At 58.7% G+C, this 12,973-nt stretch overlaps 1 protein-coding gene across 1 annotated transcript; it reads right to left on the reverse strand.

Annotated features, from left to right (window-relative positions):
- Positions 1–8,469: 8,469 nt before the first annotated feature.
- Positions 8,470–11,706, reverse strand: OLIG2 (oligodendrocyte transcription factor 2). The gene is made up of 2 exons (XM_016162337.2): positions 11,635–11,706; positions 8,470–10,825 (listed from the first exon to the last, which is right to left on the reverse strand). Exon 2 carries the CDS (start codon positions 10,736–10,738, stop codon positions 9,767–9,769), a length of 972 nt encoding a protein of 323 aa, XP_016017823.2. The 5' UTR covers positions 10,739–10,825; positions 11,635–11,706; the 3' UTR covers positions 8,470–9,766.
- Positions 11,707–12,973: the final 1,267 nt, after the last annotated feature.

Raw genomic sequence — 12,973 nt, forward strand, 5'->3', positions numbered from 1 at the left:
AAAAAATATGGAGGAGGAAAGCAGAGAATGGTAAGGGAGTGGAAAGTACCAGGGTGAAGTTGGAGTACTGGAATGTAGAAGTTCGCTTACCGAGTTTCTATATTCCGAAAAGGAATGTGAGACACCCTTGAGATAATAGTACCTTCCCTCCCTGAATGGCCCCCTACTCGAGTTCAGTTCCAATCGGAAAAGATCACTTGTCCACCCTCCTCCGATCAGGGTAGGTCTCAGAGCTCTTAAATACTAAGAAAGAGCACGTTTCTTAATTCTGTTTCCGACCCGTGCGGAGCGGGAAAAGCGGGTAAAGTAGTGGTAAATGTGGATCGGATGAGAGGTCGAGGTTACAGGAGTCAGGATATCGGTTTGTACAATTTATATGGAATCCTCGTGATCCGCTTTTATGTCCACTTCTTAGAATGCGACTCTTAACTATATCATAACAAGGACCTGAATGTGGTAAAGGGAAGTTTGCCGTTTCATCACTGACTCATGATTGATGAGAGTCTGGCTAGGCGTTTACTAGGAGTGTGACTCACAAAACCCTAGCCATTTCAGCCAGGCTTCGCACGAAGAGTCAGCCTCTCTAAGACCCAAGGGTACACACTTGTGAGGGGGTCCTGACCCACTGGTGGTGCTGGTCAAGCCCAGGGAATGTGTTCTAATGGGGTCCTTGACACAGGGTATGGCTGACAAAAAAGGCTTTGGACTTCTTTCTACAAGTGGAAGGTCACAGAGGACCATACCTCGGGATGAACTTCGCCAAGCTTTTCACTTTACAGATGAGTAGATTGAGGTCCAGAAAGGTCAAGCAATTTGCCTTAGAACACCCAGCCTCCTCAGAGACGTAGATTTTAAAACTTACAGCCTAAACCTCTTTTCACCATTGCAAGTGGCATGCAAGGACCTCAGGGTTACTCAGAAGTCAATGAGATTCAACAGATGAATGGATTAACAAAATGTGGTACACACATTCAGTGGAATATTATTCAGCCTTAAAAAAGGATGAAGTACTAACACATGCTACAGGATAGATGGACTTCGAAATCACTATGCTAAGTGAAAGAAGACAAAAGGTCACATACTGTGTGATTCCAGTCATATGAAATGTTCCGATTAGGTAAATCCATAGACACGGGAAGCAGACTGGTGATTACCTGAGGCTGGAGGGTGGGGGAGTAGGGTGTAACTGTGCAGTGGGTACAGAGTTTTACTTTGGGGTGATAAAAATGTTTTAGAACTAGGCAGAAGTGGTAGTTGCACAACACTGTGAATGCCACTGAATTATTCACTTTCAGATGGTTAGTATCATGATTTGTGAATTTTGCCTCAAACAAACAGAAAGAGCAAATGCTGATGGGTTAAGCAAAAATGTGGCGGTGATGATGAACAGATCTACTGCTGGGTGGATGGAGCTGGAGCCCTAATCCTATCTGGCGAAGGGTGTGTTGGGAAGGAGAAAGGCAGAGAGGAAAAGCCCCTGGATCGGGGTGGGTTGGAGGGACAGCTCCTGGCCATCCACGTCTCAGGTTTAAAAGCTTTCTGAGTTCCCTGCCCCTCCCTGCTGACGCTGTATGCAAGCCGCTGGGCTGCACTAAGTTCCTTCCTTCCTGTCCTGGCTGAGCCTCTCAGTGCCTTGATGTCTCCATTAGCTGCACTAGCCCGAATAGCTTGGGGAGTTTAGAAAAGGAGCCCACAGCACAACTCCCAGGAGGCTTCACTACACTCCTCTGTGCCCAGCTGCAATCCTAGGGCAGGAAGCATTCTTTGCTTTGTAGCTGATCCCTTGCACTGGGCATGCAAGGGGCACAGACAGAGACAAGAAGGCCAGGCTCTGAGATGGAGGGCTCTCCCCAAGATGGAGGTGGGGGAGGGGGACTGTGAGGCTGGAGCTTATCAGGCAACTTTTCCTTCAATTAATTTCTTTCCTGCCCTTAAAATCAGACCCATATCTGGTTTCAGTGTGGGGTTGTGGGCCCTTCCTCACTACACAATGCAAAGACTATTCACTGAGGACTGTGCGCCAGGCCCTGTACCAGGCACCCAGGGGTATGCGGACGTTGAGAAGAGGAGCCTCGCCCTGCATTGGGGGGTTTGAGAACTTCGCTCTGGTACTGAGCTCAGGGATGTTTCTAGGCCTCTCCTGGGGTGCTGAGGCATGCAGATCCACCTGGGAATACTGCAGGGCTGGTCATGTGACTGAAAGTAACAGGAATCCTACTGCTTAGCACCTCCCGGAAGATTTAATGAGATGATACCGCAGCAGCCAGGCACGGTCTTCTGCCTCACTGGGCAGAGTGTCAGGCCCAGAGGTGGGGTTCTGCCTTGCAAACCTGATGCGCTGTGAAGACAGTATGAGCATCACGCGCACTTTGCAGATAAGGTAGCTGAGGCTCAGAAAGTCCATGTATCTCATTCAATGTCACACAGCTAATGAAGCCCGGGCAAGGCAGCACACTGCCCCACACCCAGCTGCCCAGTCGAGACGCCACCATGCTCGGTGCTCCCCCCATGACTTACCTATTTCTGGTTGCTTCCTGGGGGCCTGGGCTCACGGGTGAGGGTTCAGATCTGGCAGCAGCCGCACCTCAGCAGAGGGCTCAGGGCATCCATTCACACTGGGACCTGGCAGGGGGTGACTCCTGGGATGTTCCATTTCTTCCTCACAGTAACACAATTGTCAGGTGCTATTATTCATTATTCTACTTACGTCAAAAATACAGGGGCTCTGGGAGTTCTCCAGACCTGTAGTGTCAGGGTCTAGCTGTCCTGGCTAGAAACAGAAATGCCTGCCAGTCTCTAGGCCTCGATGTCCCCACTCAGTGCATGAATTCCCAGGCTGCTTACTCTCGGGTATCCCAACCCCACACTCTAGAAACCTCCTTCCCTGTGTCCCCCATTCACTCTCACTGTGCCATCCGTCCATCCTTTCATTTTCTTTTTTCCTTCCTTCCTTCCTTCCTTCCTTCCTTCCTTCCTTCCCTCCCTCCCTCCCTCCTCCCTCCCTCCCTCCCTCCCTCCCTCCTCCCTCCCTCCCTCCCTCTCTCTCTATCTCTCTCTCTTCCCCCCACTACATCTAGCAACCATGTTTAGATACGAAGGCATCCACATCAGTGTCTACCCTAGGGAGCCTCACAGGGTTGTCTACACCCCCCTGAACCGCAGGCTGCGGATTCCATTGACACGCACGGGGGACGGCAAGGGGAGTCGTTGTCACCTGTCATATCCTCCGGTGCTAGCCAGGCGCTCCCAGAACCTCTGCCTGGAGTGGGGCCAGGGGACTCAGAGGGCTCAGTACCCCAGGCAGAGTCTGATCCAGCCACGGAATCTGATGTTCACCTCACCTGGCTCCACATTACAGACGAGGAAACGGAAGCTCAGAGAGAGGACAGGCGGCTTCTGAGAGGCACCTCCGGGGTGCTCTGCAAGACAAGCTTCTACTGCCAAGAAGATGTGAGGATGATGAGAAAGCGAATTGCTCACCATACTGTTTCCTCACTGGTCCTTCCCTGGGGTTCCAGGACTTGGGCCTGGAAAGCCCAGAGGGGCCCAGAGAGCGGGCAGGGCTGGGAGGATGGCAGAGGGCAGGGGGCGGGCGGCCCTACTAGGCCTGGAAGGATGTGGACCGGGACAGATGCCCTGCTTTCGGGGCAGCCACGGAAGCGGACGGTAAACGGAGCTGCGCTCCGCTGGACGATCGCTGGCTCGCCGGGCCCCTGGGGCTCAGCAGGCCCCAGCGGCTTTCCGACTGAGGCCGGCGCTTCGAGGTTCCGGGCTCTTGGGTGTGCGTGGATCCGTGAGCTCAAACTCGAGTGCGCGAACCCATGTCCACGAGCGCGCGCTCAGGTGCATGGCCCCGTCTGCGAGCGCCAGGCGGGGATCTGTGGACCCAGGGCTCCCTCGGGATGTTGTTTGAACCTCATTCGAACTTAGGCGCTTTCGGCAGGCTTTGCAGGGCGCCTTCTCTGGAGACCCCCCAACACCTCCCACAACGAGTGGACTAGGAGGCCTTGTAGCCGCCACAGACTGAAAGATCCCCAAAGGAAAGCCACGCGGCCCAAGGCAGCAGACTCAATCCGGACAGGTGCGGGCCGCACTGGGGCGCCCGGCGGACGGGGCGAGACTGCGGAGGTCGCTGGGTGCGCGTCCCCAGAGGACCTGGGCCTCGCGTCAGCGCCCACGCGCCTTCTGCCTGAGCGGGATCCGGGAAGCAAGGAGGCAAAGGGGACACGGGCGCACAGGTCGGCGCGGATTCACCCGCCAGGCGCGATCCTGCAGAGCGGCCACGTGGCGGCCCCTGGACCCCGAATAAAGGCGCAGCCTCCCAACCCCGCGCTCAGGACCCAGGTCGTCCAGGCCGACCAGGCCGCCCGTGCCAACTTCAGGGCTTGCAAACTGAAAGCCCGCGGGGCCAGTTCGGCCCAGTGGCATGTCTGTGGGGTCCGCGGCGTGTGTAAAGTGGGACCCGAAGTTCCCTGGGAGAGCACGCACGGCGGCTCGCCGCGCTCGCTGCGCTTCCTCGCGGCCCTTTCCCTGCGGCCCTGCCCCGCAGGTGTGCGCCTAGGCCCTGCAGGCGTTTGGCCCCGCAGGTGTGCGCCTAGCCCCTGCAGCCCTGCCCCGCAGGTGTGCGCCTAGCCCCTGCAGGCGTTTGGCCCCGCAGGTGGGTGCCTAGCCCCTGCGGGCGTTTTGCTTGGCGGCTCATTTTTCCGAATTACTGCACGGAGCGTGGGCTGCGCAAGTGGGCAGCGGATGCGGCCTGAGGGCCGGCAGCTCTCGGAGCACCAATGACAGTCCCTCACGGAGCCGCCGGCTACCCTATTAAGGGACTGCTTCGACTCACCAGCTTACCTGCCCGCGCCACGCTCTCACCTGAGCCTGATAACTGTCAAAGCCTTTCTGCACAGCCCGCGGCCCAGATGGGAGCGTGGGGGACAGATGGGGTCGAGCACTAGGAGCGTCATCTAGGGGAACTGAAACGTGGGATGGGGGTGGGGCGCGTGGCAGCGCGGGAGCCACAGTCTGACGGCCCCCAGGTTGAAGGGGGACCTGGAAATGGGCGGGGCTGTCTCCCCGAGTAGGCTCTGGAGCTCGACTTCCTGATCACATCGCCGCCTCCATTCACTCGCTAGGCCCCCAAGCAAGTCACTTATTCTCTCTGTGCCTCAGTTTTCTCACCTGTAAAATGGAATAATAATAGCACCACCCTCAAAGGGTTATTGTGAAACTCGAATGGATTAACTAACGAAAGTGAAGCTCTCAGCATGCTGCGGTATAGCCACTGGCCTACAGTAGACGTTGGCGCCTCTGCGTCAGCCTCCTCCGCGGGCGATGGGTAATCTTGAACCCCCCAGAGGCGCAGCCTGGAGCTATCTCCTTGCTCCCAGCTCTGCCGCCTCTGTTCTCACTACAGCTCGCCTTCCTCCAGCGTTAACTCCCGCGGGACAACGCTACCCAACAGCAAAAAAACGCGGGCCTCTGAGAGATGGGGGTGGGGTGGGCATGTGAGTGAGGGGGTGACCCCCATCTCCGCCCTGCCTATGTATGGGCGGTCCACAACCTCCCAACCAAGGAGTGGCATGCTGACCATGCGGTCCCATGGGTCCCTCTGCCAATGGGTGTGGGGATTCAGTGTGGCAGCCATTTACCTGTGCAGGGCCAGGCCTGATTCTGGCCTCCCTTACAGGTTTGCAGAGGCAATGACTGAAGGGACCTGTCATCAGCCAAGAGGTCTTGAGGCGTTTGGTGTATGTCACCTCTTAAAGACTCCATAACCCCTAACTGATAAGTGTTAGGCACTTATATGGAGATAGGGAATTTGGCCCAAAGTCTGTAATAAAAGAGAGACTTAAAATTAGAGGTGGGCTTGCACAGGGGTGCTCCTTTGCCTTCGATGAACTTTTGGGGTGAGTTGAGGTGTTTACTTAACAGAGAGAGCTCAGAACGGTTGCTAGGCATGTTCTGCCCTAAAGGGAGGCAGACGGACATTGCTCCAGCGCCGAGAACACCAAGGGGGCTTTAGAATCCCATGCCGAAGCCCTTGAGCTCTTCCCCCATTGCAGTCGGAAAATAAGGACGGTTTCTGCCTGCGGGGCTGCCCCGGTCCCAGACCGTCATTTGTGTCCCTGGTACCCAGGTCTTCCTACACTACCTGAGCCCCACTAGCAGTGTGGCATCTCCAGGTTCACAGCATGTTCCCCGACGGAAATGGACATCAGGTTCGAGGGCTTGCTTAACCACTCTACTGTGCTGTCTGTGGGAAGTGGCGTTCCCACCGCACCATGTGGGGGACTCTGCCGCATCCTCCACCACCGGTCCGGGCAGCCATCCTTTCTCTATGACTCCTGCCCAGTAAGGGAGTGAGGAGCCCACTGGCAGTACTCCTGGGTGCAGAGGCGGCGGTGGAGGCTGTGCCCCTCAACCTCCAGTCATCCGAGGTCTTGGGTGGAGCGTGAGGATAATCTCTCAAACCTTGGGGGCTAGTGACAGAAGCCCCCCGGGGCCAGCTGCTGAGAGCTAGGGACCGGAAAGGGCCACGCGGGCGGTGGGGGAAGCTGTAGGAGAGAGCAAGAGAGAACCTCAGGGACTAAGGCTCCCAGGGCGGGGACCCTGCGCCTGTGACCTGCAGACTGCTCCAAGCCTGCGACTGTTCCCTTATCTCCTTTTCACTTCCCTTTTCTTAGCAGGGGGTCCGCCCCAATTAAGGGCCCTCGGAAGTCAAGGTAGTTGCACCGTCTTCTCCTGCCCCACCCCTAAGCCCAGCCGCAGGCCTGCACCCTCCACCCTCGCCCCTGCCAATCAAAAGCCACCCTCGGTGAGGAGCCACCTGTCCTGGGAGGCCGTGAGCACTCGTGCGCGCCTGTGTGTGCTTCCTCTGCAACCGAACGTAGGCTACGCTCTCACACGTGGTGGCCGAGATCGCTGGCTGGGCGCACAGTTTAGACAGGTGGCCCCAGGGAGGGCCCCGAGCCTGGCTGCATCCAGCCCCTCCTTACTCAGAGGCCAAGATCTATCCTGGTTGGCAGCTGGTCGCCCGCCAAGAGCTTGGATACGGTTGGGGGAAAGGGGGACTTGTTTTATTTGCTTTCAACAACCGCCCTCTCTACCCGTACACCGCGTACACCCAGAGCCTTGCCCCGGGTGAAAAAAGCAGTGATTTTACCCCAACCTCACCCCCACCCCGTCGGGTTCTCAGCTCCCACCGGTCCGAGGTCCAGCCTTTCCGCGTTCCTCTATGTCTGCGGCTGGAGCGGGATCCAGTTCTGAATTCTTAGCGAGCTGCAGAATCAAGCTCTACATCTTGCTCTACCCTCTTCCGGGATTCGCGTGACGCTGCTCAGGTCCCTGGCCGCTCATCTCCCCTCCCCAGCCCCTCGGTCTCTTCCAGCCTTCGATGAAAAGCAAAGTCTACAGCGCCCAGTCCCTGGGCTCGCGCTGTTCTGGCCAGCAGCCTGACTTTACCTGCCGGAGGACCCGAAAGCACCTGTTGCCCAGCAGGGATCTTCTGCCGGTGGCCACCAAACATGTCGTCGGAAGATGTGGTCGATGAGAGGGCCCAGGATCGGGGACCAGTCCACTGCGCTGGCTCGGTGCTTTCAAGGGCATGTGTTCTCCAGCCAGCCGCGGGGCTGAGAGACTGCAACATTGTCAGTCCTCCTCCTAGACCCGGAAGGCCGAAACTTTACTTCTCGCCAGACTCTTAAGAGCCGCGTCCAAATTTTTCATTGCAGTTATGGATCGTGAGGAACCCAGTAGCTGCGAGAAGACAGAGGTGGCCCCGGGGAAGAGCTCAAGAAAGTCTAGCACCGCCGACCGTTCCCAGCATCTGACACTTTGCAGTTTAAGGCCCGGGCGTGCGCTGGGGGAGGGTCGTGCACAGCGCGGGGAAGGGAGCGAAGCCGCGCTAAACGCTCCAGCTGCTCTTTGCCCCAAACACAGTGGCGCTGCGGGCTCAGGAAGCCTCGGGCAGCTGCCTGGGTGGGATACAGGCTGGCGACCGCCTCAGAACAGAGGGAAAATAAAATCCCAGCAGGGCAGGAGGTCTGAGCGTCCGGATCCCCAACCGAAGGCACTGCGCTCGTCCCCAAGTCCCCAAAGTTCTGCCCGAAGGGAGCGAAATGTTCACTTTCGACTAACTCAGTCCGCAAACGAAGGGCAAAGGAGTTCCGGATTAGACGTCAGAATATAAAAAAATAAGAACAAATGAGTCGTGAGAAACTCCTGGAGGATGTTATGGGGGAGGGGTGGCAAGAGAAGTTGAACAGGCAAACAGCCCCCTTATCTTTCTCCAGGGCGAGACCAGCGGAACGGCCCCCCGATCCGGCCCCAAGTGATAAAACCCTACACTCCCTCCCCCCACCCCCAGCCCCGCACCCTGACACCGGTACCTTCTCCCACCCACACGGCTGGAAAACACTCGATTTACTTTCAATTTTATTTAAAATCTCAACACTTGATCATTTATTTTGTTTTCGCAACCAAACAAGTAATAAATATTATTTAGCACTTTTTTTTTTCTTTTTACAAAAATAAAACAGATGATACACTCTCTGCGAGGGGCAGCGATCAGAGGAGAGATGTTACGTGGCAGATGCTGTGAAGGCCAAGCGCAACGCTGGCGGCGCGAGGAGGTTCGCGCGGACGCAGGAAGCACGTGGAGTTTGTCATTTGTGTTAAACGTGGCAAAAAGAAACCAACGTTGAAGAAGCCCGCTGAGGCTCCGGGAGGACTGGCAGTCACGTGAGCATACAAATTAGCAGCACGCACTTACCTCATTACTGACATTATATTTACACTTCCAAGAAAGAAAGAATTAAAATGCCGACAGAACCCCCAAATAATCGAAACTATATTCACAGCAACAGCCTTTTGAGTTCTGTCAAACCCTCAGGTACCAACTACAACGACTGCCCCAATCGGCTAAGGAACCGAATCATTTTGTGCTCAGAGATGGAGAGGATGGAGGTGGGAGGGGAGAATTCTATTTTTGAAGAACTAAACAAAAACAAAAACAAAAACAAAACAAAACAAAAACCCCACCCGCTTCCCAAGCCGACACTTTTAGGTTATTCCCATCCACAAGTGGTTCTATTCTGACCATCTATAAAGCTTGTTCATATTGCTGAAAAAGGAACAGATTAGAAGACCACAAACCTAAACCAACAGGACATGGAAGACCAGCAGCAGCTCTCGGACGGTCTGCCAGACGCCGAGACTGGACACGGCCGTAAGCGCGTCTGGTACAGAATGCCAGCTTCCAACCAACTCGTAGCCCCGGCCCAGGGTCAGAGAGGACCCCTGACGGCCAGGCCTGGCTCCGACGGCGGTTCCCGGAGCGCTGCCCCGCCCTGGAGTCGCCAATCAGCCAGGAAAGGAGGAAGGAGAGAGAGTCGCCAACGCTCGCCTCCCTCCCCACTCCCCCATGCAACGAAGCGCAGCCGGGGCCAAGCGAGGCCGTGTTCCCCGGGAAACTAGTTTTTAGAATCATCTCTTGTTGAGGAAGAAGTGGGTTGAGTGGGGTGCACACAGTGGCGCCTTCTTATAAAATGCTGTCCACCGGACCAGCGCTGTTTAAAGCCAGAGAGGGCTGAAGGAGGTCCCGGAACGAACGTCGCTATCCCTGCCCCACAGTTTAGGGCGCGCCCCCGGGAGGTGCGGGTGTCCTCGCCGTCACCCCGCACCCCCGGCCCAAGGTCCTGCGCTCCCCCTCGGAACTGAGTGCCCAGGCCCCAGCGCCGGCCAGTCCTCGCGTGCCCGCCCCCTCCGGGCCGGTTCACTTGGCGTCGGAGGTGAGGCGCGGCAGGCTGCCGGCGCCCATGGCCGACACGTGGTGGTGCGGCGGCGGCACCTGGCACATGCTGCAGGGGCAGGGCATGCCGCCCCAGTGCTGGAAGCCGCCGCTGCCCCCGCCGCCCCCGCCCCCGCCCCCCAGAGGTGCCGCCGCTGCCGCCGACGGAGACTTCAGCAGGCCGTGCGGCGGCCGAATGGAGCCAACCGACGACAGCCCGGAGCCAGGCAGGGAGGCGCTGGACACCGCGGCGGCGGCGGCGGCGGCCGCGGCGGCGGCGGCGGCGGGAGGCAGGATGGGGTGGTGCACCGCCGGGTGGTGCGCGGCGTGCGCGGCGGCCGCGGGGTGCGCGGTGGCCGCGGGCAGCGGCGCTGAGTGCGCCAGGCCTCCGCAGGCCGAGGGGTGGAAGCCGCCGTGGTGGCCGCCGTAGATCTCGCTCACCAGTCGCTTCATCTCCTCCAGGGAGTTGGTGAGCATGAGGATGTAGTTGCGCGCCAGCAGCAGCGTGGCGATCTTGGAGAGCTTGCGCACCGACGGGCCGTGGGCGTAAGGCATGACCTCGCGCAGCCCGTCCATGGCGATGTTGAGGTCGTGCATGCGCTTGCGCTCGCGGCTGTTGATTTTGAGGCGCAGCTGCTGTAGCTCGGGCTCCGTCATCTGCTTCTTGTCCTTCTTGGTGGACGACGCGGCCGCTGACGACGTGGACGACGAGGTGCTGGACGAGGATGACTTGAAGCCGCCGCCGCCCAGCTTGTCCCCAGGGTGCACGCCCGCAGCGCCCATGGCACCTCGCAGCTCGGCGCTCAGCTCCGGCGGGCAGTCGCTCGGCGTGGACGAGGACACGGTGCCGCCTGTGAAGCTGCCGCCGCCGCTGCCCTTGCTCCGGGCGGGCAGGAAAAGGTCATCGGGCTCTGGCGACGACGGGCGGCTGGACACCAGGCTGGCGTCCGAGTCCATGGCCCCAGGGATAATCGCAGCTCCCGAAGGGTCCTCCCTCCGACAGGTCCTCCCTCTGGCCCTCAGAGCGTCCACGAAGCACGCCTCCTGCGGAGAGGAGAAGAAGCAGGAGAGAGAGATCGAGATCGAGACGCGAGCCCTGAGCCAGTGAGAGAGACGCCGCACCCGCCTGCGCCGCAGCGCGCGGTCCAGCCGCGGGTGGCGCGTCTCTTCGCGTTCACCTCGTTATCTCTGGCCCTCCTTCCAGGGGCAGACAGTGATACCACACACGCCCCCCACCCCATCACAACCTCCTCTCCATTCTCATCCACAGGTTCTCTTATTGCGCGGAGCAGTGGATGTCCCTCGGTAAAGGTGGCCTTCTAGAGTTTTTATGCCTTCAGTTAGGAATAGGGAGGCTAGATCTCCAGGGCTGGAATAAATACATGAGTGGTAAGTTGAGAGTTTTTCTTTGGGGAGGGTGATATCTACATAGAGAAATATTTATTTAATTCCTCAAACACGTCCACCTTATCTCCATCGACACCGCGGAACACATACACACACACACGCACACACGCGCGCGCGCACACACACACACACACACACACCCAGCGCCCGCGCGGTATTCAGACTCCGCGCGCTCAGCCCGCGGCCGCCGCCGGAAGCCCGCCAGCTGACGGCGACTTGGGCAGAAGCAGCTGTGGTGGCCCCGACTTCTCGCTTTTGGGAGCAGGGGATGCTGAGGCGACTGGGAGGTGTGTCGGAGCCGCGAAGCCGCTCAGGAGAGACGGCAGGCAGGGCGGGATCCAGGCGCCCGCTACGGGCGCGTCCCGGGTCGCGGCTGAGTTGCGGGGCATCAGTGCCTGGGATGCAGGCTGGGGCTGCGGGGGTGCGAGGGGGCGGGCGGCACTTACTGTGGGTCTAATGAGCGGGGCTCGTCTCCCAAAGCCGCCGTGGAGAACCGGGCTCCGGGCGCTGAGGTCGCGTCGCTCTATAATAAGCATCCGCACCTTTCCGAGCTCCGCCGGTTTTTATAGCCGGTGGCAGCGGCGACCGCGGCGGCGGCGGTGGCCGAGGCGGGGGCGGGGAACAATGTGCGGGTTCAGGAGGGGCCTCCGCTCCAATGAGCTGGGCCCGCCGGGGCGGTGGAGTCGGGGAGGGGGGGGAGGCGGGTGGCGCTGGGAAGCTGATGTCATCCGGGCTAATTCCGCTCAATGAAACTCGCGGGGCCCGGCACACGCCTCCTGCCCGCGTACAGCCAATGGGCAACCGCAGCCGGGAGATTCGTGGGGAGGATCTGGAGGAGGGGCCCGGGAGGTTGTGCGCCAGGCGGAGCGGGGGAGGAGCGCGGGCTCGCGGGGGAGGCACGGACCGCCGTTCGCGGCTGGGACCGCGGGAGAGCGCGAGCGTTGTCAAATTTGTATAAAAATACAGTGGCCACTGAGTCAGGCGGGGGGGGGTGGGTGGTGGTGATGGGGTGAGCAGGGAGCTCTGCAGACGAGCTAACCTGATACCCAGCGCGGTCAGAAGCTTTGGGGATGCGCGCGGATCATCTTGGCGACTCAGGAGTAGGGACCGGAGGCTCCTCGCTTGCTTTCTCTCGCGCGCGCTCCGTTCTCCGCCACTTGCCCCCAATGTAAACGATAACCAGGCACAAAGCGCCCGTTTCCTACGCACGCTCAGCGCACAGAACAGGAGGTGGCCGCGGCTGCACCTCCGCGGGCGGCCGGTGGCGCCCCCAGCTGGGGGTCGCGCCTTGCGAGGCAGAGGGCGGGGGAGGAAGGAGGGGAGCGACTCCAGAACGGTGTTTCGAAGAAATCATAACTCTTCATAAAGTTGAGGGTGCTGTGGACCCAAGTATAGGGTTTTTTTTTTTGTTTTTTTTTTTTTTTTTTTTTTTTTTTTTTACTGCACAGTAACAGCGCTAATACCAGGGCAGAACTGAGCTCAGAGTTAAGCAACGTCCCCCGCCCGCCACACTCCGTTTATTAGCACGGGAGCCGGGACGATGGCATTTTCAGCATCATCTTTGCGGTCGTCACCACGACATGGGGTAAGGGGCAACGTTGGTTCGTCTGCAAAAAGAAATCTCAGTCCTGGGCAACGACTTCACGCTGTGGGCCAGACAGCGAGATCCAACCACTGGCCGCCGCGTTCGTCTAAATTTTACCCAGACCCGGGAACCCTTGACCAGAAGGAATGAAATGTGGTCTAGAGAAGCGTCCGAGATAGTTAAGAGGTATTGACCCATCC

The sequence above is a fragment of the Rousettus aegyptiacus genome, unplaced genomic scaffold (genome assembly GCF_014176215.1).
Source record: "Rousettus aegyptiacus isolate mRouAeg1 unplaced genomic scaffold, mRouAeg1.p scaffold_m13_p_4, whole genome shotgun sequence".
Taxonomy (NCBI): Eukaryota; Metazoa; Chordata; class Mammalia; order Chiroptera; family Pteropodidae; genus Rousettus; species Rousettus aegyptiacus.

What these genes read in the sequence shown, in the direction of transcription:
- OLIG2 (XM_016162337.2), bottom strand. Translation starts at nt 10,738, where the DNA reads ATGGACTCGGACGCCAGCCTGGTGTCCAGCCGCCCGTCGTCGCCAGAG.